We start from the raw sequence: 24,020 nt of genomic DNA, 5'->3' as shown, positions 1-24,020 counted from the left end.
ACTGACAGTATTCTCCGAAGATCAAATTGTGGGAGACAGTCAGTTCGTATAAAAGAAAATATGGAAATAGGATATGGCAGCGATTAAATAAAGACCCTAACAAGTCCCTGAGAAGACTCGACGGACTAGTTTATTCTGCGGCAAATGCAGGACCATTGTGAGGAAAGATCTGATAATGTGTCGCTACAAAATGAAGGTTTATAATGAACTGGTACCTCCTAACTTTAAAAGTGGATAAATAATTTAAGGGACCCGAATGAAATCATTGTGATCCCTTAAATCAAGCAACTGCTTGATGTAAAATTTTGCATGGTTTTAGGTTATGTTAAATCGCAAACATTTAAAACGACAAGCATTGAAAATCCTCATATTTTTCTGTAAACTCCTTCTGCCCCTTTACGATGGGCAAATGACAGTTCTCTGATAGCAGGTGTCTCAGCTAAGACTTTCGAGCCTAATGTCTTGGTTATTTGCCAACGGATTTTTATGAAATTTAAAATGCAGATAATTTAGACCGTGAAGGTTCAATTAGTAATAATAAAATTACCTCAAGTTAAAAAATGTAATTTTAACACATGTTTCCTTGATCGAAAATTATGCGCAATTATTATTAGATTGTTAAACATAAAAAAAACAGGGGTCTACACAAACAATTAAGTAAATCACGTGTCTGACTTAACGAAAAGATTAGATTTTGTCGTTAAAAATTTAATGTAAAATTTGAAGGTATTTGAGCAGTTACCTTTTGAAACAATTGATGATTAATTGCCAAGCAACATTTTGTATACTATTTAAGGTCTGTCAAAATTGGGCGCGCTTTATTAGAAACGTCAAATTGTGAAAATTTATTGAAAATACTCTAAAAATAGGCTACAGCGGCAGAAATTTCAATATTGTTGAAAAAGGAAAAAAAATTGCCTATGGAGAGTGTCGTAAGAAGTTCAATGACACAGTTCGTTTTCTCGTGGAACACTATCCAAATGTAGGCTTTACAAAATGCAAGGTTAAGAGAGTCGTCAATTTATTTGAAGATACAGGAAGCGTACGTGAACTGAATTACCTTGCTAAAATATCCCGATCGTGTTTTAGTCCTTTATGGAAGAATTAAAGCATCCAGTATAATAAATTACGTCCAAATGTTGTCTTTAACTTTGTGTTTGTAAGGTTAGCAAGATAAATGTCAAATATGTCACCTCCGCTTCTGGAAAAGCGATGACCAAAATTCTGCAAAATTGCGCGTTTGTTTCATACGCGTCTACGTTTTTGCATTTGCAGCCACGTTTAACACAGTTTTTTGCTTTTTTCTTGCAAACCAGACGTCTTTCAAGGAGTTTTTCCCTACGGCATTTTTTATTGACGATCAATTTTTTATGTAAATCTTAATTGATTCAACATTTTAAAAAGGCATTTAAAAATTACGTTTTTAAGACTTGGGTGATTCCATTAATGGGATTTTATTCTTCACCGTCTAAAATATCTGCATTTTAAATTTCACAAAAATCCGCTGGAAAATAACTGAGTTATTAGGCTCGAAAGTCTTAGCTGAGACACCTGTATAAAAACTGGATGAATTAAGCTAAGACGCTGAATTTGGTTTACACAGGTAATCATTTTTGATCAAATGGTAGATGTATTTGGCCGGCAGGTGGGGAAGATACAATAATTTCATTTCACGATTCTCGCAAATCTCGTCCGGAAGATAAATGTAAAACGTTGGGAGGTGGTCGATGTCGAAGACAAACGACCGGAGGGGCGTCATCGCTGACCTGAACGCATTTCCTCTTATGGATTGCGTAACTCGACTGAATGTAAAAAAGTAACAGCTCAAACAAAATAACGAAATTTGATCTGTTATGAATTTATTGTAATCAAGAGCTTTGTCCAGAAAATTTCTAGACGATGCGATGTGATCAGCTTCTAGCTAGACACACCATTTATCTATTTCCCTCCGCAATTTAACGTAAACCAACTCTCAAGACAGCTAGGTAAATATATGAATGTAGTGGAGTAATCCAACGCCGATATATCTTCTTTGTAATTATTTTGCCCTCCCAATTATAGGAAATAGTTTTAGGATTAGTTACAGTGCTAAAAATTATGGATGCGGCGAAGCTTGCAATCAAATCTCCTCTTTGTGACGTCACGTCGGGTGAAACGTCGATCGGTCCGCTCCTAATACGCATCAAGAGCGCTTATTCCGAAACGGCCGCCTCCTCAGCGCTCTTAATTAGCTAACTAATTCAAAAACGTCGGACTTTTGTTCAGTCGCGGAAGTTTCCGTAGTGAAGTTGCTTATTTAAGTTCAGCCTGAGAAATTAGGTTGTTCCTTTTGTCCGACTTTGTTATGAAAATAATTCGAGACAAATTCAAAAGACGTAACGTTCGACGGAGAATAAGTTAAGCCCAAGTTAAAGAATTATCTCCCGCGAGAGATCACGTAGAAAATGGTGTTTGCCGGATTACGGCGTCGTGATCCGCAGTGCGGTCGGCGCTCGACTTTTTTTTAACTTTCGATAATTAAATAATAAAAATTCCACGGCGTGGTCCTCGACGCGCCACACGCGAGGGCGCGCCCGGAGTTTTGCAATATTTGTGCAAATGTCTTATGAAAAATTTAAGGGAGCCGGTCGACGTCAAGCATGAATAAGAGGCTCGGGACGAAGAGCTGAAAGCCAAAGCTGAACGTGTAAAAGCACAAGTTGCACAATTGTTGTCGTTGCGCAGAAATTATAACCAGATACTGACATTTCTCGTGTTTCTACTAGCATTTTTCTCGTGCGAGGGGAGCGGATATTAATTCGGTTGACGGACCGGTCGCCGTCACGCTCCGAACTTCACTAACGCAACTCGTAATTAGTTGCCGAACTATATTAGAAGTTGGTAGCACCTTGTCGATGGTACATTAAAAACGAATTTGTCATAATTCGCTTTTGCTCACCGGAAGCGTGATTCAATTAATCACGTCGTTTTCATCAAGATCCGGAGCAGCATGTGTACCCGTCGAGGACAAATTGATATTTTGAAGCGAAAACCTCAGTTTTAGGTATCATAAAAATGTAGAGGACAAATTCAAGTTTTATCCTGCTATTACATTTTTATAATTTTGTCGTTTTCAACTGCCTGTACAAGGTGTCCCACCTAAGACACTTAGATAAGGGGCAGCTATGACCTTGACATGTCAGATTTTTTGTATCTGCTAATTCAGCTAATAAGCGTCAAACAACTGTCACTATTAATCAAATTTTAACGCAAAAATGATTTTCACTTTAGAACATAAAAGATTCAGCGCTGTTGCTTGTTTGGCCAACTTTAAATTGAAACAGGTATATGCAACCAAAAATACTTCAATGCATTCCAGAGCATCTGAACGTCTGAACATACGTCCAAAATCTCAAAGGCTTCTTTGATCAAAATAATTGTTACAATCCGGCGAGATGAATTTTTCCGCAACCAGTGTTCACTTATCTTTCATTTATTTTCGACAGAAACATCTGGATTACATGAATCAGCGTTAGCGAGACGAACCAGACGGGCAGTTAACTCGATTGTTCGCCCATTTTCTGCGAAAACATAAAAGAAAATTAACAATAATTCGATTTTGGACAATATCATGTCCTCGCAATGAAAAATTATTTAGGAAAATTTTGGGATTTTGCACCGTCTGCCGGAGAAAATTGCTCTGATTCTGTTAGAAAGATTAACGTGGGCCGAAGCTGCACTCACTTAAACTAATCAAATGCATTTCGACAGACGAGGAATTAAACGTTTTTGTAGAGGGGTGTGTTGCAAAATAATAATCAGCGAGTGTTTAATATTTATCTAATTTAGATGATGTCCAATTGGTAAACCAGTGGAAGTTGCTTTTATATTATGCATCAAGTCAATTTGCATCGAGATCGGATTCATTAGTGGGTTTTCAAATTAGTTTAGCAGAGTTGACCGGTCAGATTTCGCAAGCTTTGCTAAAGCGTTTCGTTAATTTGATCGATTAGACTAATTTTCATAATTTTGGTGAGGTCTTCGCGGACACAACAACACATAATGATGTTATGAAACGGACAAAATAATTAACTCTGCTTTGTGAATACAGTTGTAAAGATGAAAAGCGTAGAGGGTGTGGTGGGTCACGCTCGTGAATTCTTAACGTCGTGAAAAAATGTTTTCAAGGAAAGTTGTTCTGTTTTCCAACACTTGTAACACACTTTTCCCTAAGCTATTTTAAATGACATCATGTATTTTGTTCGGATAAGTCGATTCAAAGTTTTTTATTTAAACGAAAACAAACTCAAAATAATTACAATTTTTCCATTATTCATCTAAAACATTTCTGCGGAAACTTTTATTGCCCAGTCGCCAGTTTTGTTGTTGTCTTTTTGTCTTGTTTTAAAATTTCGATTAGGTATTTAGTTTGATTTCACATTATTCAGAAGTACAAAAACTAGCATATACAGTGTGAACATAAAGTTTGGAACAAAATTCATAGTAGCGTTATGTGATGTTTTTTGGAAAATCGCCCGGACACGTCGATTTTATTTTGAAAAATGCCATCCTGTGACGTACAACTTGTTTAAATGACGTCATTGCTTTTTGCGCAATGACGTCATCACCAATTTTTTTAAATGGCAACCCCCACTTTTTTCTTCTATTTTTCATAGACCTTCCTACTACCTAAACGATGAATGAAAAAAATTGGTACCTTACATAACAATTTTTTTTGAGAAAATGGCAAATTTTATTTTTAAAATTAATTTAATTTTTAATGTAAAAATTTTAATTGACCTCAAACAAAAACAAACAACCATCTAAGGTTAACAATAAAGTTTAACGCAAATATTGAAATTATTCCCTGCCAACCATTTGGCACTTACAGACACTTTGTACACTGCGCTCAATAATGTCAGGGCTTTTCGTTCCATTTTAGAGCGAATTCGCTGCAGTAAATCTTCTAAATTGTTTGGTCGATTAAAATAAACCTTCTGTTTTAAATAAACCCATACAAAAAAAAACATTAAAAATTAAATTAAATTTTTGAAATAAAAATTGCCATTTTCTCAAAAAAATTGTTATGTAAGTTACAATTTTTTTTCATTCGTCGTTTAGGTAGTAGAAGAGTATCAAAAAGAGAAGAAAAAAGTGGGGGTTGTCATTTAAAAAAATTGGTGATGAGGTAATTGCGCAAAAAACAGTGACGTCATTTAAACAAGTTGCACGTCACAGAATTTTTTTAAAAACATCACATTACGTTATTACGAATTTTGTTGCAAACTTTATGTTCACACTGTATACATCACAGGACTAAAGTGTTTTTTTGTTCGACACTGTCAGAATTTAAGAATTTTCTCCTGTGTGAACGGATTTTGATAAATTTGACAACTTGTCAAAACGAAACGTCAAGCTAATTTTAAAGATTTTCAGCGATTTCGAGCCTTTGGGGGGGCTCGTCGAACAAAAAAACGTTGTATTCAACTCGTTCTTGTGTAATTTGGGCTTTTTTTGGCACTCGTGGGCCTTTAAAACTCTCGTTTCACTCGAGTTTTAAACTGGCCCACTCATGCCAAAAAAAGCTCAAATTACACACGAACTCGTTAAATAAACTACTATTTCCTCACGTGATTATTGCCCTCAACTTCGCCCACTTTACAGAGCAAACTGTCTGCTTCAAACCACCCTAATGATTGTACTAATAATGCTGCAAGAAACATAATTTAAATAATTTCCAATAATTTTTGTAACATTATTGGCAATTGCTGTTCATTAACAGTTTCGATGGAACATATGTAGCTATCACATTTATCTCCACACAAAAAATCGCAAACAGGTGGAGAGTGAAGGAGTATTTATGGACAAATTAATTATTTAACTTGGGAAAAAATAGTTTTTTGCGTTTTCGCATGAAAAATACAAACATTTTTCTTCAACATGATTTGACAGAACCTAACGCTTCGTGTTAAGTAATAGGCACCACATGCCATACACCTTTGTATATTCGGTTGCCGATGCTAACGATATAAATAATTTAAAAACTTCCCACTACCAAATATAGACAGACTTATTCAACACTGCAACGAACAAAATAAACTCGAGTCTAATAAGTCAAGTACAATATTATTTTCAGTGTAAACAATAAATCAAACCGGCTGCAAATACTCTTGTCGGTCCGAAGCAACCATTCCCTTATCTGGCTTAGCACTGCAAACAAAAAATAATAAATTGAAGTTAAATATCGCGGAACTGCTCAAATGTTTCAGATAAACCCCTGGTCCGTGATGTAACCGCGAGGTACGGTATATATTTTTTAAGCAGGGCAGCTTGACCGCCTTTCAAGTTTCCGCTTTCCACGTCAGGCAAAAGTCCAAATTTTATTTTAGCTTTGATGTGTTAAATCCAATTTTGCATAAAAGTTACTCACGTAAAAAATTATGTCGTTGTGTCGGCGGACAAAACGGGACAAAAGGAAAACAATACGCTGAACGCTGAAACGATTGATCGGTTTTTCCGATTGTTTACGCATGCAAAATCATTTCGAAAATATTTTCCTCGGTGTTTTTCCGGGTCGCACGAACGAATTGTTTTCCAAAAATAAGTTTTAAAATGGACATGGACATGACGGCTTCCGTAGTGGTCGCATTTTTTCTACTTCCTCAATAAAATGGCTTCAGATGGTGCGGCCAAAAGCAAAAAAATCTTGACGTCACACCAGATTTTAAACAAGCGATTTGCGATGATCTCACGCCAGACTGTTTCGGATTAAATCCCGATGTGCAAAAGCGAGACTCATTTTAGGAGGTCGAGAGGCGGCAACCCTTTTATGTGACTCCTAGGGCCAGAAACATATTTTTTTAATGTCCACAATATTTGGAACGAATTTAAAAAAAAAATCACTAATAGGGAATTTATTTTTACATCAGATGTTACATGTATAGTCACTCTAAAATGTCCGGCGTGATCTAACAAAATGAAAATTATCACAAAATGGAAAAATCATGTTATGGATTCAGTTTAAAAAAAAAACATTGCTCAGAGAAAAAAATTCTTTTACTGTTAGTGAAAACTATATTCGTAGAAGTCAGATCAAGTCAGGTTAGGAAAAAAAATAAATATTTTTTAAAATTTTATTTCCCATAGGGTAATGGGGGTTTAACCTCAAATAATCCATGTGATCCTCAAGAGTTCTAAAGGCTCTTCTTGTGTTGTTCCAGATCTCTGTATGTTCCGATAACCTAAATATTTTATTACAAGTTACAAAATTTGAAAAACAAATTGGCAGAAAGCCAATTCTTCAAAATTGTATTCTCTTTAAATGTGGAGAATCTCGCTAAAAGCATGTTTAACATGAATATTAATTTCAAATTAGAAACATTTTAAAATAAATTTTGTCGTAAAACATATTTATTTTTTTAAGTGCGTATCTTGAAAACTTGGCAACTAATAAAAATCAATAATTCCATATTTGTTTTATTCCTACGACGTGATTCACTAACGTGAAAATACAAAATTCTTTCATAGATCATAAAAACTGACAAAAAAATGTGCTATTTTATGAGATTTTTTTCACAACAATGGACAAGAACATTCTGCACAAGTTACTTTGAAGAAGATAAATGTAAAACAATTGTGATTAATTTTAAAAAATATACAACTCATTGGGCCGTATCACGACACCCTTATTAAAGTTGCCGTTAACTAGAGTCGCGATTAAAGTAAACATAAAACGATATAGATTTATGCAATTATAACGTGCCAGAAAGAGATGAAATCGTCACCATGGTAACTAGAGTCATAATTAAATTTAATAAGGGTGTCGGCCCATTGTATTGTGCGTTCATTTAAATTTATCCTCAAAGTTGGCGTTGAAAAGTAGATTGTGAACTCACCCTCGTGTAAAAACGTAAGATTTTTAAAGAGCTGATCCGTGATCCGTAAAGTGCGTTCACAATCAACTCTTCAACACCAACTTTGAGGATAAATTTAAATGTTTTAACACTATTAAATTAACAAAGGAATTTTGGAAATTATTCCCTTTAAGGGAATCGCATAATTGATGTGAGTTATTTGCGAAAGTAATTTTGCAACGTTTGGGGCCTCCGAATAAATAAGTGAAAAAAGAAGATTACAACGGACGTATTTTTAGAACGAAACAGATCGGCTTGGTTTAAAAATAAATTTTTGATTTAATTGTATTATCAATTACCCTATATTCCCGTAAAAGTAAAAAAAATATTAATTCAAAACTAATTAGTAATTTTAAAAAAGAATCAAGCGATCCAGTTTTCGTTTCCAGCGACTGTTCATTATGTTCGCCAATAATTATGCAAAACGTGTAAATAATGTACAGCTGACACATAAATCGCCTCGCTTTATTCAAAATTCCGGAGCAGTGTTATATTCCGAATTGAAAAGCGACAATTAAATGTATAATTAGGGTGTAAATTGGTAAAGGGCGCCATCGAAATGATTCAGTGGCCATTTACATAATTACGAAACTGATGAAAATCGTAACGAATTTTATAAAATCGACATGGATATTTTTTGTTGACGAAATTTTGTCTGTTCCAGCCCAGGATATCGCGAGCACAACGCCTACTGGATCGGAGCGTCCGACAAGATGGTCGAGGGCGACTTCCGTTGGTCCGACGGACTTCCCTTCTCGTACACGAGTAAGTATGAGCGAAGAGCAACAACACAGTCGGAGCAAGTGCTCCCGTAAACAAATCGCATTCTAAGTATAACGTGTTCGCGGCGCCCCACCCCGGAGAGCGCGCCGACACAACTCCTGTACTTATTTAGTAAAATATGTTTTGTGGTTATATTTAAACGGCATCCGGCAGTTCGCCGTACGCGCGCCGGACCGCTCGCGTCCCGACAGTTATTTCTGGAATTCGGCGACTCTCGACCGGTTCTGAATGAAGAAGAATCGAAGGGACAAGTCGAAACGGGAGAGAGGAAAGTCTCGGGCCGGGGGATAACGTAAATATTACCGAATAGTGGCAGATGCTGGCAGGGTCCCGTCCACCGGACTATTTCCAGCATCCGGGTATAAATACCCGGTGACGTATTTTTGTGTACATTCTTCGGTTACCTCCCGCACCGGGAGATGGACTTATTAAGTAATATGTATTTTAGTGCACAAATAAAATAATTTGTGGCAGATGTGCTATGTTTAGAAGTACCGAAATAGAGACGAGGAGAGGGTTTTGCGTCCCTCTTTGGAGAGACTCTGATGTTTCGGCTTCTTTGATCGACAATAAAAGACGATTTGGTTGGAAATTTTTATAGAAATAAGGCCGAGAGTTTATTTAGTTTAAAAAAAAATAGTACAGTGGGCACATCATAACATAATGCAAATTCCCTTCGTGTCGATTACCAAAAAAAAAAAAGAAAAGAAAAAAATTTGAAAAATAAGAGGCAGGTCTGTTACTAGATAGGGATTTATTAACCTGCCCAGTCACATGGTATAGTTACAATAAGTAAATGATAACAAATTATAAATAAGTATATTCAAGGATGTTAATTGACATGAGATGTTCCTTATAAAGTCTGTCTGGCAGTACAACCACGGTCGCAACAATAATAATAAATCTGTAGATGTAAAGATACAGGCATAACAACATATGGCGTGTAAAAATGCAATCGGATTGCTTAGAAGCACTTGCGGTGGACAATTCCAGGGCCGGACTCGTCGTACTCCTGCTTGGAGATCCACATCTGTTGGAAGGTGGAGAGGGAAGCCAAGATGGATCCACCGATCCATACGGAGTACTTCCTTTCTGGGGGAGCGATGATCTTGATCTTGATGGTCGAGGGAGCGAGGGCGGTGATCTCCTTTTGCATGCGGTCAGCGATACCGGGGTACATGGTGGTGCCTCCGGAGAGGACGGTGTTGGCGTACAAGTCCTTACGGATGTCGACGTCGCACTTCATGATGGAGTTGTAGACGGTCTCGTGGATGCCGCAAGATTCCATACCCAAGAAGGAAGGCTGGAAGAGGGCCTCAGGGCAGCGGAATCTCTCGTTGCCGATGGTGATGACCTGTCCATCAGGAAGTTCGTAGCTCTTTTCGAGGGAGGTGGAGGCGGCGGCGGTGGCCATCTCCTGTTCGAAGTCGAGGGCGACATAGCAAAGTTTCTCCTTGATGTCGCGGACGATTTCTCGCTCAGCGGTGGTCGTGAAAGAGTAACCGCGTTCGGTCAAGATTTTCATGAGGTAGTCGGTCAAGTCGCGGCCGGCCAAGTCCAAACGGAGGATGGCGTGGGGGAGGGCGTAACCTTCATAGATGGGGACGGTGTGGGTGACGCCGTCTCCAGAGTCCAAGACGATACCGGTGGTACGACCGGAAGCGTACAGGGAGAGGACGGCCTGGATGGCGACGTACATGGCTGGGGTGTTGAAGGTCTCAAACATGATCTGGGTCATCTTTTCGCGGTTAGCCTTGGGGTTCAGGGGGGCTTCGGTCAGCAAGACGGGGTGTTCCTCGGGGGCGACGCGGAGCTCGTTGTAGAAGGTGTGATGCCAGATCTTCTCCATGTCGTCCCAGTTGGTGATGATGCCGTGTTCGATGGGGTATTTCAAGGTGAGGATACCTCTTTTGCTCTGGGCCTCGTCACCTACGTACGAATCCTTCTGACCCATACCGACCATCACGCCCTGATGTCTGGGGCGGCCCACGATGGACGGGAAGACGGCACGGGGGGCGTCATCACCGGCGAAGCCGGCTTTGCACATGCCGGAGCCGTTGTCAACGACAAGAGCCGCAACATCGTCGTCACACATGTTGTCTGATGTGGTTGATCACTGCTCACTAGACAGAAAGGACACAGCTAATAAGCTAGTTACGATGCGACTGAACGCTGGGGACCTACACTACTCGTTTTATAGGGTACGCTCCCAGCGGCGGGGTCCCCGAATTCTATTTTTTCATTGCGCTACCTACGATCGCCCCTTACTATATTAGTTCCAACGTTTCGAAGCGCCTCGACGATACTTATTTGAGAATTTACTTTATCACGCCGCCCGAAAAATTCGCATGCACAATCGCTCCCGTTACTCATTTGCCGACAATTACATCATTCACTACTCCACGACGTCACCTGTCGCTACCCCAAAACGACCAACTCTCTCTCTCTCTCCCTATTTGGATCCTCTCGTCTCGTCGTCGCTCCTTTTTCGGAGCACGGGGTGGATTTTGCGGCTCGGGGGGCGACAAAGCGCCCAAAGGGGGTCCGCCGCCACTGTCCTAAGACGGTTCCCGAAATAGCTCCTACCGTCCATGTATGGCTCGCCTCGAACAGCGACGCAGTCGCATGGCGTCGCCCAAATAAGACATCCTTGTTGTTAGTGGGAGGCGCACGGATTTCATAAACGTGGCAAGGTGTATGCGAGCCCTCCAAAATAGTACCGCCGACCAAAAACATGCATGCCTTTCCACGAAAACGGTGCAAACGGTGCACGCCACGCACCAACCCTTAACTTCGTATTTTTAGCCCCCGTATCTAGTCGAATTTCATGACGCGTCCTAGTCCAAATATGACCATCGGTGCGATCCAAGATGGCGCGCGTCTTCGGAACGGCTCCGGTGGTACCACCCGACGAAGACGTTTCCAGCGTCGGTCACGATGGACGAATCGTAGAGTTGGTGCGGCGCAATTATCGTCGACACGACTTAAACGGCCATTTCCTCTCGGCGAACAATCACGCCGACAATTCGCTAGGTGCGATTTTTGGCATGTCGACATTGAAAACAAATATTTTCTGTGACTAACGCGCCACAATGCAGAAGAACGAGGCAAATTCGGATCGGTGGGTGTCGAAGGTGCTATTTCGAGTTTGGGTTTTGGAAAAGTGACTGACACTAGAATGCGACACGGAAAAGTTTGACGACACAGGTTTTTTCGAGCGAACTTGTATTATTTTCCGATCGTCAATGAAGGCGAAGTTTTTATTGATGTTGTAAAAAAATCGCTGCGATCGTAAAGTGTCGGTAAATCTGGCGATTACCGTTTCGATTATTTTGGCACGGTGATAGCGATCGGATCGATTTGGTCAAAATCGAAAAGGAAAGGAATTTGGGTTGAATTTGTTTCGTATTTTTAGACGAGGCGAGTTGTGCAAGCCTGTAACGATGATTTATCTCACCAACGACAACTCTGCCCTAAACTAATTCAAAGTAATTAAGACACAAATTAACGATGCATGAATTGTTTCGTTGTTATTTCGTTTGTGGTGCATTTTGCTTCAGCTTTTCCCCGCGTTTCCACAATGAAATAAAATGTTTATGAAATTTAGACTGAAAGAGGTCATATTTGTAAAAATGGAAACGTACGAAAATGTGGATTTTAACATGCTGTACTGATTTGTTTGTTGCCCATTTGGATGCTTAACAAAAAGACGCACGTGAAGAGACGGAAACAGTGAAAATTAAGAGTCGACAAGACTTTGTAAAGACGTTTGCTCGGTGCTTTGGTAAAAAATAAAAATTTCGCACAAAGAAACGTTCACTGTTTTAAAATTCGCAGGAACAATTAAATTTCTTTCGAAAAATACGTTGTAAAAGGAAGAATCTAACACGATACCGATTCATTTGACCTAGCAAAGTTTCTGCTTCATAAACTTTTACATCTAAGTTATTACTTGCTACATTTCATTTTATTTGTTTACTTTTGGATAAAACAGTTCATTAATTTCATTAACACAACCCAAACAATCGCCAATCCTTTATTTAATTCATCATATTTTCATAATAACTAATTCTTCTACGTGTTCTTTATGGCATGAAATAACATAAACAAGACAATTGTCTTAACGATTCGTTGTCCCTCAATTTTACCGGAACTGCAGTTAATTGTCGACAATAAAATCTTGTCAATTAGAGACATCGTGGTGACGTCTTGTTACAACATTTTTTACATACACAGTGTAAAATAAAAAAACAGACAGCATCATTGTGACGTTGTTTCGAATGCGAATTTAAAAAGCGATACATGAATCAAAATGGTTCTGCAAAAATTATAAATATAAAGAGAGGTGTTAATTTAGCCTTTCTACCATGACACCATTTATGGACGATGGTTTACTTTTTTAAATGGCTATGTATATTTTTTTAAATGTGTACTATCTGATTACAAAAAAATTTGAAAGGAAAATTCAAAACAATTAATTATGAAATGACAAAAAAAAGAAATTAAGAGGAGACAGATCTGGAGAACGAGCTGGCTACTGAATTGGCGTGCGTGTGCCAGTTCATTTTTTACCGAATTGTTCTTACACATGATTAACGTTTATTTGAACATTGTGGAGCATAGCTTCGTCTTGTTGAAGTGAAATACCACACTAGGATTCGAGAGGATAATAAAAATCTACTAGATCTTACGTAAACAAGAAATTATTATTATGCTGATTTAAAAATCCATCTGTGAAAAATGGCCCAGCTAATATACAGGGCGTCTCAACTAAGAGTTTTGAGCCTAATAACTCAGTTATTTTCCAGCGGATTTTTGTGAAATTTAAAATGCAGATATTTTAGACGATGAAGAATAAAATCCCATTGATGCAATCACTCAAGTCGTAAAAACGTAATTTATACATGCCTTTTTAAAATGTTGAATCAATTAAGATTTACATAAAAAATTGATCGTCAATACAAAATGCTGTAGGGACAAACTCGTCCTTGAAAGACGTCTGGTTTGCAAGAAAAAAGCAAAAACTGTGTTAAACGTGGCTGCAAATGCAAAAACGTAGACGCGTATGAAACAAACGCGCAATTTTGCAGAATTTTGGTCATCCCTTTTCGCAGAAGCGCAGGTGACATATTTGACGTTTATCTTGCTAACCTTACAAACATTTACAAAGTTAAAGACAACATTTGGACGTAATTTATTATACTGGATGCTTTAATTCTTCCATGAAGGACTAAAACACGATCGGGATATTTTAGCAAGGTAATTTAGTTCACGTACGCTTCCTATGCCTTCAAATAAATTGACAACTCTCTTAACCTTACATTTTGTAAAGCCTACATTTGGATAGTGTTCCACGAGAAAACGAACTGTGTCATTAAAGTTCTTACAACACTCTCCATAGGCAAAATGTTTTTTCTTTTTCAACAATATTGAAATTTCTGCCACTGTAGTCTATTTTTAGAGTATTTTCAATAAATTTTCAGAATTTGACGTTTGTAATAAAACTTGCCTAATTTTGACAGACTTTAAAGGGTGTACAAAATGTTGCTTGGTAATTAATCATCAATTGTTTCAAAAGGTAACTGCTCAAACACCTTCAAATTTTACATTAAATTTTTAACAACAAAATCTAATCTTTTCGTTGAATCAGACAAGTGATTTACTTAATTGTTTGTGTAGACCCCTATTTTTTAATGTTTAACAATCTAATAATAATCGCGAATAATTTTCGATAAAGGAAACATTTGTTAAAATTACATTTTTTAACTTGAGGTGATTTTATTATTACTAATTGAACCTTCACGGTCTAAAATATCTGCATTTTAAATTTCATAAAAATCCGTTGGCAAATAACCGAGATATTAGGCTCGAAAGTCTTAGCTGAGACACCCTGTATTATCTAAAATAGCACGCCACACATTTAAGTTAAATCTTATTCAAAATGGACTTTCATTTTTGCTAAACCCAACGTTGTCAGTTGCAAAAAGATGTCAGCTTTACATCGATCGCAACGATAAATTAATTATTTGCCTTTTGACAAAAAGGTCCGTAAAAATTCGTAATTTTTAGTTAGTAAATGATAGTTTAATGGGGACTTAATTTGTTTCTCAATTATTTAATAATAGTTATTTACGGTAAGACTGAGGAAGGTAAAGTTTTCGTTCACGCGAATTGCGTGACAATGCAATTCAAGTGAACGAAAGCGGCCTTACTCTCGAGTGCTGTATTTGGTTTTGTTCGATACCTTAGAAAGTGAGTCTGTAACTTTTCATTTAAAATTTTAAATAAAAATAAATCACATTTTTGGACGGATCTGTTCCTATGGAAAAAAAAAAATTACAAAATAAACAAAATTCTGTCTGATGATGTTCTGGAAGACGCAAGTGCCGCGAGGTACCAAATGTTGCGTAAAAAATCAAAATTAGATCATCAGAAAGAATTCGAAAAATTTACGAGTAAATGAAAATAAGTGAGTGAAAGACAGTGAGCGAAAGACGATGAGCGAAAGTAAAGTGAACGAAAGAGAAAGCTTCACCCATTGGTAACTATGGATACAGACTCACTTTCTAGGGAGATATCGAACAACATAATTTATTTAGTAAATCAATTTTTTTCATTCCAACAAAAATATAATGGAAAATCTTTTTAACTGGGCACAAGCATAATTAAAAATATTGTCATTTATAGCTGTTTTTAATGAAAACATTTTTTTTAAATTGGAAAAACAATCAAATTTCCAAAAAAAACACTAGTTTGAATCTGAAATATTTTCTAGTTGAATTTTTGTATAAAATTGCAAAACAACACTGCTCCTGCAAAAAATTCTATTTCTGACTCACTTGGTATAAGTAAGTTGTTGAGTATATTTTGATGTGCTAAAGTCAATTAAATCCTCAACTTCACTCAGACAGAATGAGCTTAAGATTAGAAAAAAATCTTTTGCTCTTTGGCTTACTCGAATTTGTTATTAAAAGATTACGTCGAATTTCTCTACTTTAAGTAAATCCCTTTCGTAAATTCCCGCAAAGAACCATAAAGAAAAATCAATATCTCGAGGCCTTTCTCTGCAAAGTTGATTTAAACGATGACAAAAAAAAAACTTTCTAGAGAGTACAGAATCTGTACAATGCGACTGTTTCACTTGTCGCTCGGCTGTTCCCCACACCTTCCTCCATTCACCCCGACATCTCCTTCTCGGGCATCTGCGTCATTCTTTCCCGATTTCCATGACGTATCACTATTTTTATATTGCATTTTTTTCGTCGGGACGCCTCTCCCGGTCCCATTCCTTGGCGCGAACCAACTTCATAAAGGCGCCCTCCGTCGTTCCTGCGACTTCGTCAACCGTCAAATCAAAATTAAAAAATCCAAACCGGCGGATTCACCGCCTCCCCCTAATTATCCCGACCGGGCGATCTTAATCCACCGCCAGTCCAGAGAGGCCCAACAATGGACAGAACTAATAGATTGTGGTGTTCGCTAATTTTAGATCGCCGCATCGATCCGAGCGAATTCTCTGCTCGAAGACGAAACGAATAAAAGCTCAAAGAGCGGGAGCAATTACAATGCGAGCTTTCGTTTGTTTGAGGGCGGCCCCGTCTTAAAAGTGCACGTTACGTTTGGGGTGTAGCGATTCCGCCCCGGGCGGCCTGGCGGGGGCGAAGTTTCATCGCAGCGGGGGCGGCAGATCATCACGCGTGTCAGACATCTTGTCAGACAGCAGAACAAATTAGCAAAGTCGGGGAAGCACAGACGCGGCGAGAAGCGCTACCAACGAGGCGAATGGGGGCTGTATCGCGGAAACAAAGCAATTTCTGCTATTATTAGCTTATCTGCGCCTTACGCGTTTCGCTATTATTAATAAAAAGCCATGATCGAAAGTGCGCCAGCTAAAAAAAAATTACAGGCCAAGGTTGCACTCTCTCCCGGTTTTCGGTTTCATTATTTTTAAATAAATCCTTGGGCAATTTCGTTCTTATTTGCCCAACGGTGCAAAGGAGCTTTGCTAAAAGCTCTAAAAATAGACGATAAGATGATGGGTAGGTTGCGTCTCTGAGGCCGCCACCGCACCGATCGGCGGCGTCTCTTCGACTCTTGACGGACGACTCCAAATGTTTCTCTCTGTTGGCAGACTGGTTCCTGGGCTGGCCCCAGCACGGCCATTACAACAGGCAGCCCAACGACGACGGCCTCAGCGAGCAGGACTGCGTCGAAGCGAGGAGGATCTACTCGCTGCCGACGGCGTCGGCCAGTTTGGCTTCGGCTTTCATGTGGAACGACAGGGACTGCTCCACCCCCAACTACTTCATCTGCGAGAGGCTGCAGAACGACGGTGGGTACGGAGATAACTTCGGCACGACCGGCAGAGTAATCCGTTCGGAGGGGACGCCAAGCCCGTTGGCACCGGGTGCTAGTAAATTTCCTCCGAGACGGGCGCGTCGCGAAAAGCTTCTTAAAGGAAGAGGAACGATCGGTCGATCGCCGATCGATCGGAAACGCTCTTCTAATCTCGTCGGAACCGGTGGGTAATTAACCTGTCGTGCCGAACATTCAGGATTCGGTCCAGATCAAAGTTCTCAACTTGGTGGCTATGCAAACTGGCTTGCAGGAGGAGGGACCCGAAAGTGTCCAAGTTTGCGGTCAGAAAGTTTGTTTTAATTGGGAATTTTTCAACAACGTAATTTCACTCGGTTGGCCTTAATTGCTAATCTCACGTACAAATATTTAGCTTTAGATCAAGTGCGTTCGAGGCTGAGAGCGCGATGGCCTTTTGGATGTCTGATTCGTGGGGAAAAGTTTTTTCTTATTTGATTTGGGGAATAATTAACGGCGGCAAACTTCTCCGAGTGTCAAAAAATAAGAATCTGGTGGACGAAGGAGTACCCGAGAGTTAATCGAATTTTTATACGGCCAGTCAAAAAAAACAATAGAATTGGACATGTTTTTTTAGGAAACTCCACAAATCGTGGAAAAGAAAAATCTGCAAAAAAAAATGTACACATTTTAATTGCCAATATTAGAAAAAAATCTGGTGATTAACACAATTCAGGTGAAATATTTTATTCATATGTATTTATTTGGCACAATATTTGGGATTTTATTTATTTTTTTTGTAAAAATTCGTAAGAAATTATTTCATTTAAATGTCCATAACGTGTTCAGGTATTTGAGTTATTTACAACTTAAAATATGTCAATCTTGTATTAAATATACAGGGTGTATCCGAAATACGTGTGTTAATTTTAACCAGTGAAAGAACTCGCCAATTTATGAAACTTTTCTCTATAACATTTTGCAAAATTCGCAAAACTTTTTTGCCCCATAATTTTTACCAAACGAGTCGTTTTGTGTGATTAACTAGTTTCAATTTTTTTGTAACCATGAGAATTTTAATTTTTTAATTAATTATTTTTTCTATTACAATGTAACTCTTTTGACAAGGCTCCATTTCTATCGCAACAGAAGATCTTCGCTCTTACCCATAGGCGGGTGTACATTTTGATGACAAATTTATTCCAAATTTTAAATCAATTTGTAACGCTTTTTCGTAAAAAATTCAAATAGAAAAAACGTTTCATTTAACAAGCTCTGCTACGTGTTAAAATTAACACACGCATTTTAGGTACACCCTGTATAAAATATTTAATTTAAAATAAGTACACCACGATGTGACATCAAAGAAAGAGATGATTAAAAATTACGAACTGAATTGAAACATTTTTTTAATAAGGACGTTTTCTACGTGATATAGACTTGCTGATAAAATTATATCGGGTGTTCATTTAATTTATCCTCAAAGTCGATTGTGAACACACCATGGATTACAGATCACGTATCAGCTGTTTAAATCTAACCTCACTTTTCGCGTTGTTTGTATTTTTACTCTGCAGATTGACAAATGGTGCATTCACAATCGACTCTCAATGCCAACTTTGAGGAGAAATTTAAATGAACACCCGATATTTGTGATTAGGTTCCACAGAAAGTTTCTGCAATCGTATGTGTCTCTCAAAAGACCATTTTATTTTTAACCTTGAAAGTATTCATCATTCAATTCTACTTTTTCTGACACTGAGTTAGTCCAAAAAAAATATCTTTAAAACTTGGAAACTTGCAAGGACTTGATCGGATTTTAATGACCGCAAACCGAGCATTTTATCTTGAAATTTGAAGAACAAAAGGGAATCACGAGATGCCAGATCTGGAGTGTCAGTGGGTTATTATAAGAATTTTAGTCCCGTGACGGCTAAAAACCGTCTTCATTGTTTCGACTAAATATTGTCATGGTGAAAAATATTCTCACTTTTAGAACACCCCAAATAACAGTTGTCAAACACTTTCGAAAGGGAGATTGTTAACTAGAATGTTAAAAAAATGTTGTGGGAAAGCAGGTTGGGGTTTCTCTCTCTTGTAGAAACAAAGCTCGTCTTCTTAGTTGGTACCGACGGTTTGATGTATCCTTTTGATACATAACCTTACTTTGCTCATCAGTCTATTGTCAATTAAATCATTAATGAAATTAAAATAGAAACTGTCATCTAACACCAAGAAATCCAAAAGAATTCTAGGTGGCTAGTTCTAAAGTGAACTTTTTTTTCAAAAGAAGGCATTCACGCTACTGTTCGTTCATTGAATAAATGACATTTGACATAATATGGTTTGACATGAGCTAGGCTCGTTACTGTTCTACCAATTGACTACAAATGACTGAAGGAAATTTAGTGGATTGGCATCACTGAGCAATTTGTAGGCTTTCTCATTGTCAACATTTTTTTAGGTTAGATTAATAATAATGAAAACAAGTTTTACTAATGTGAATTAAGTTGTATTTTGAATCCGCCTCCAAAATAAGCCAGTGCCATAATAGTAATTTATTATACGAGTTTTATAAGGCACCATTTTGTCGTACGCGTTTTTTAGAGCACGAGGAGCGCAGCGACGAGTGCTATAAAGCAAACAAGTGCGACAAAATGGCTTATAAAACGAGTATAATACAATATTTTTTCTATTTTGCCCCTTAAATTTAAAAAAAGTTCAAAACATAATGCTAGGAAAATTATATTTGGCAAATATAAGGGTTGGTAACGCTGGTAAATAGACGAACAATTGTAAGTTTTGAATTTAAAGTGTGGTGAAGTGCAGTGATCACGTAGCAACAACTCACTATGAGTCACTGCCAACATTAAAAATTTAAGTAAATGTTCCTGAAACGCGTATCGAAAATACCTCCTTTTCGAAACCCGTTTGAGTGTTATATTGACTGTGTTATAGGTGCAAAATAGAAAAATGTATTGTGCTCGGTGGTAAAAAACATTTCAAAAAATGAAGCGTGAAAATGACAACTTTGTTTAGTTTGACTTTTATGGTTGGACTTTATTGAATTTGAAAATCGGGGATGCCAACAGAATACTTAAAAGACGTTGTCTACCTAACAAAAAAAAAAGGTCAGAAACGTTTATAATCGAATAATGAAACATTTTTTCTCTACTCTTCTATCTTTGATCGTATCAGAGTCTTGGTTTCGGTATGAGGATTCAATGCAAATCGTCTTTCCTCCATTTAGTTAGTTAATCAAGGCAAAATATTTTATTTTTTTAGTTTTAATTTGTAAAATTAATCTCAAATAGCTGGCCCAGACAGTGCATCAATCAACACCACAAAAGCCCATAGAGTTGTGACGATAAATCAGCGGATTTTCTGACTGAAAATGACATTGTTGTCAGCAAAGTAATTGCTGTAATCAAGACATCACATTTGTATCCTTTTTTTCAGCGACTCGAAAAAAAGTTAATCCATTAGACCGGCGAAAGACCTACTTCACCAACTTCCCCAGATTTATCGTTTGGTCCTTGCCTCTTGCGTCCTTCGGCCACACGACGAATTTAATTTGAATAAGCTTCCCGGCGGACAGTTTTCCTCGTTTCTTGTCTTCAACACCGACCCGAAAAAATATCTCAACTAGAAGAGAAACCGTGACGATTTTGCCATACCGCAGTAAATTCTCGAGCAACGAAGCTATTTGAAAAATCGAAATTGGGACGTCTTCCTTTCGATTTCGTCTCTCTCCCCCATTTCGTATGTAGATTGCGTACTCTTACAGAAACACATCTATACCGAGCTTTCAGACAAATGCTCAATTTCCTATAAGGGGGTACTTTTGATGTTATCTAAAATGAGTTTTTTTCGTGTATATACTTAGAAATCTTCACTCCGTGCCGTGTCCGCAGCGTTCTGAAAATCCGTCGGAACGAATCAATCATTACGTATCACTCGATTGTAAGCAACCCGCAAGGTGCACTAACAACAGTTCAACGATGGAAAAGGAGGCGCTCCAAAATCGAGCACGTCGATTTGTAAGAGTTTTTGGGCGCCCGTGGGTTGTAAAATGACTGCAAGTGTAAAATATGAGATGAGCTTTGGCAAATGGCTCGATGAATAAGCGTTTCACTTATCCGACTTATCGCGGAGCGGCGATAAATTCGCTTCAGAAATAGTGCGGTTGCAATTTGACATGTTCACTTGTAGCTGTCGAGAATCTCTCGTTGGCTTATTAATTTTCTTCGATTCGTGAATATTCGCTTCATGAATTAGGCATCCAGTAATACACTCGAGCATAAAAGAACACGGAAACAGATGGCTGAAAATAGGCATGAATAATGGACGGTTTCCCCCTCTCAACGTAACGCAAGCTCAATTTACGTTTGCATGTTATGTCAGTTGCCGATTAAAAATTCGCCTGGACGACCGCGTCTTCGTCCTGATCCAGGCCCGCAGTGAAATTAACACTTTTGGGCCATGACGAACGACCTGTCAGGTCGCAGCTTCAGATCGAAGCAATTAATCGCTGCAAATCCCAACGCAGGATTAGTCCCTCGCCGAAAATCGAAGCGACGACTCTGAAGACGTATCACGTTGCAGTTTCGTCTTAGTTCAGCAATAACTGTCATTTTTGACGTTTGTTATTGCGGCGTTTATGGACGCAATCGTAAAAGCGCGGAAGTAGATCCAGAAGCCGCAGCGGAGGGTATAATATTTATAAACATCGAGCCAGAAAATGTATGTGAATATTCCAGAACAAATGCCATCGGATTAAATGGGGGCGGATTTCCATAAAACGACTGGCACAGTGGCAGCGCGAGATTTTTATTTTTCCAAAGGAACGAACGGTTTTTTTTTTGTTTATTGTTATCTATAATGGCCTCGTTTATGGCGCAGCCTGAATTCGGCGGAGTAATCGCGAGTGGAGGTTGTTCGGCGCACTCGTTGTCTTCACAGATGGCTGATGATTCGAGTTTCTTTATTGTGACGAACGTTTCTAAAGCACGGACGCGAATCAGGCGGGGGCGCGACTGTCAATCTCACGAAACTGTTCCTTACATAATTTATACATCAGCTGGAACGTTGTTTTTCAGATAATGGGGGCGAAACGAGACGGCACCTCGATATGTGCGTAATACGTCTCCGAATTGCGCAAACTGACAAAAATGAAGCGAAGAAAAAATTCACGGTGTGATTGTTTAAAAGACACTTAACTGAATCGATCTCAAAAAAAATTACATTTTTAGGCACCCTTAATGAAAACGGTCATTTTACGTAGTCACAAGCGGACGAAAAGTAACTCTTTTTCGGCCGCACTTTTTCGGACTCTGTCGTGGCGCCATCTGTCGGTTTGTTTAGTAAGTTAACAACGAAATCGACAAAACCGATAATTGTCCTGTCACCATAAATAATGTAAATAAGTAATTGTATTGCAAATATGTCGTAAATTTCTAGTTTTGTTGTTAATATGTATGTATTAATAAATGTATCTATTTGAAAAAGGTAGATACAAAATAAATTTGTAAATTTTCCAATGATGTCTTGTGCTTCGCAGTTCGTGCGGTTGCCTAAAAAAATTAATGTGCACCTCTGCCAAAAAGGGCCTTTTGTCCTCGCCTGTTTTCAAGCCTCGGCTGCGCCTCGGCCAGAAAACACAGACTCGGTCGAAAAAGATGCACTTTTTGGCCTTAATACACAAATAACTATTTTAAGAGGCATTCTGGTCTAGAATAGGGTGTTTTATTCGGTTTGGGGTTCTTTCAATTTTTTTAATCTTTTGTGTAGAACTTTATTAATGTTTTTGCATAATGTACATATTACGACAAAGTAGAAAAATGTAGTGTGCCCTCGTCTAATTATTGTAGTCGCTGCACTCGTGCAAATTACACTCGGGGTAAAAAGATGCATTTTAGATCCTTATCACGTAATATACTATTTTGTAGCTGTGCATACTTTTAATAAAGATTTTTTTTTCAAACCGCTATAAATTTGTCAATTTGGCGAATTTCCGGACAGGGTTTTAGAAACTGTTTCGAAGCCTTATTTTTCAAGAAAAACCTATTAGAAAAATTTATTTGTTCATATTTCTATGCCCTTGATACGTCTAGAACAAAAATTTTTCCACCAATGAATTTGTCTCGATGGCACTTCTTTTCCACAGACACGCGCAAGAAAACTTTGACACTTTTTGCAGATTTTTCGTCGTAACTAGGAATCACATGAAAATAATTCAGGCCCCGTTAATTTCCTGGAGTCGAGCTCCGGAGATAAATTATTCTGTTTTTAACTCTGACCTTTCCTGTCGGAGCGAAACGTACAATAGGGTTCCCACTTGGGTAGCTTCTGTTAAAGATTTTTTAGGAGCTTCGGTGATCCCGAGAGTCCATTTGGAAATTAAAACGGGAACACATTTTCGGTGCTAACGAAATTATGACTGGCGACCCCTCCAAACAATTAACAATTTTATTTTTTAAGTGGTAGGATCGGCTAGTATTAATGCTTGTGCGCCATTAATACCAGTCAAACCTTCGATAAACCCACTTCGCTCCAAGCTGAGCCCTTAAGTGACCAGTTATCGCCTTGTCGTCCTAAAATGGATATTCCTTGGTGGACGCAAGATGGACGAGTAACCGTCATCTTGATTAATGGTCCGACAGGAGTTCGAGTCCCGCCCAAATTCAGGAATTGATTTGAGGCGGCATTCCTGAAATGTTCGCCTAAAAATACCCCGATCGAGGTATTTTTACGAGATGAGCCAAATTAAAAATGATGCAGGGAACGGTGCAGTTGTCAGCGCTTCTGCACTCGAGTCAAAGCTTGCAGCGCCGAGGGGCGAACAGGTCTGGGGGAGCGCATGATAAATCAGATGTCGAATATGGTGAAATATCGTTTGTAAATAAAAAATATTTATAGTATCCATAAATTCCGGGGAGCATCTTCTCTGCCCCGAATACATTTCCCGTCATGAATTTTCCATGGGGCCCTGGTCCGGTGGTTGAAACTTCTAAATTTAAACGTGTCCGTGGC

At 38.5% G+C, this 24,020-nt stretch overlaps 2 protein-coding genes across 5 annotated transcripts in view; one reads left to right on the top strand and one right to left on the bottom strand.

Annotated features, from left to right (window-relative positions):
• LOC138132286 (uncharacterized) overlaps positions 1 to 24,020 on the top strand; it is a 120,248-nt gene that overhangs the window by 75,440 nt on the left and 20,788 nt on the right. For all 4 annotated transcript variants that reach the window (XM_069049763.1, XM_069049771.1, XM_069049754.1 and 1 more), the window contains exons 6-7: positions 8,557 to 8,657; positions 16,807 to 17,007. In XM_069049763.1, the coding sequence (XP_068905864.1) occupies positions 8,557 to 8,657; positions 16,807 to 17,007 (302 nt within the window). The remainder of the gene's footprint in view (positions 1 to 8,556; positions 8,658 to 16,806; positions 17,008 to 24,020) is intronic.
• LOC138132461 (actin, muscle) lies at positions 9,481 to 10,853 on the bottom strand. Its single transcript, XM_069049951.1, has one exon. The coding sequence runs from the start codon at positions 10,768 to 10,770 to the stop codon at positions 9,640 to 9,642; it is 1,131 nt and encodes a 376-aa protein (XP_068906052.1). The 5' UTR covers positions 10,771 to 10,853; the 3' UTR covers positions 9,481 to 9,639.

Source organism: Tenebrio molitor, chromosome 1 (genome assembly GCF_963966145.1).
Source record: "Tenebrio molitor chromosome 1, icTenMoli1.1, whole genome shotgun sequence".
NCBI lineage: Eukaryota > Metazoa > Arthropoda > Insecta > Coleoptera > Tenebrionidae > Tenebrio > Tenebrio molitor.
Note: the sequence above shows the minus strand (reverse complement) of the source record. Positions and strands in the feature narration are given on the sequence as shown.

Bases quoted from the DNA above. Each gene is read 5' to 3' on its own strand.
- LOC138132461 (XM_069049951.1), bottom strand. From the start codon at position 10,770: ATGTGTGACGACGATGTTGCGGCTCTTGTCGTTGACAACGGCTCCGGC.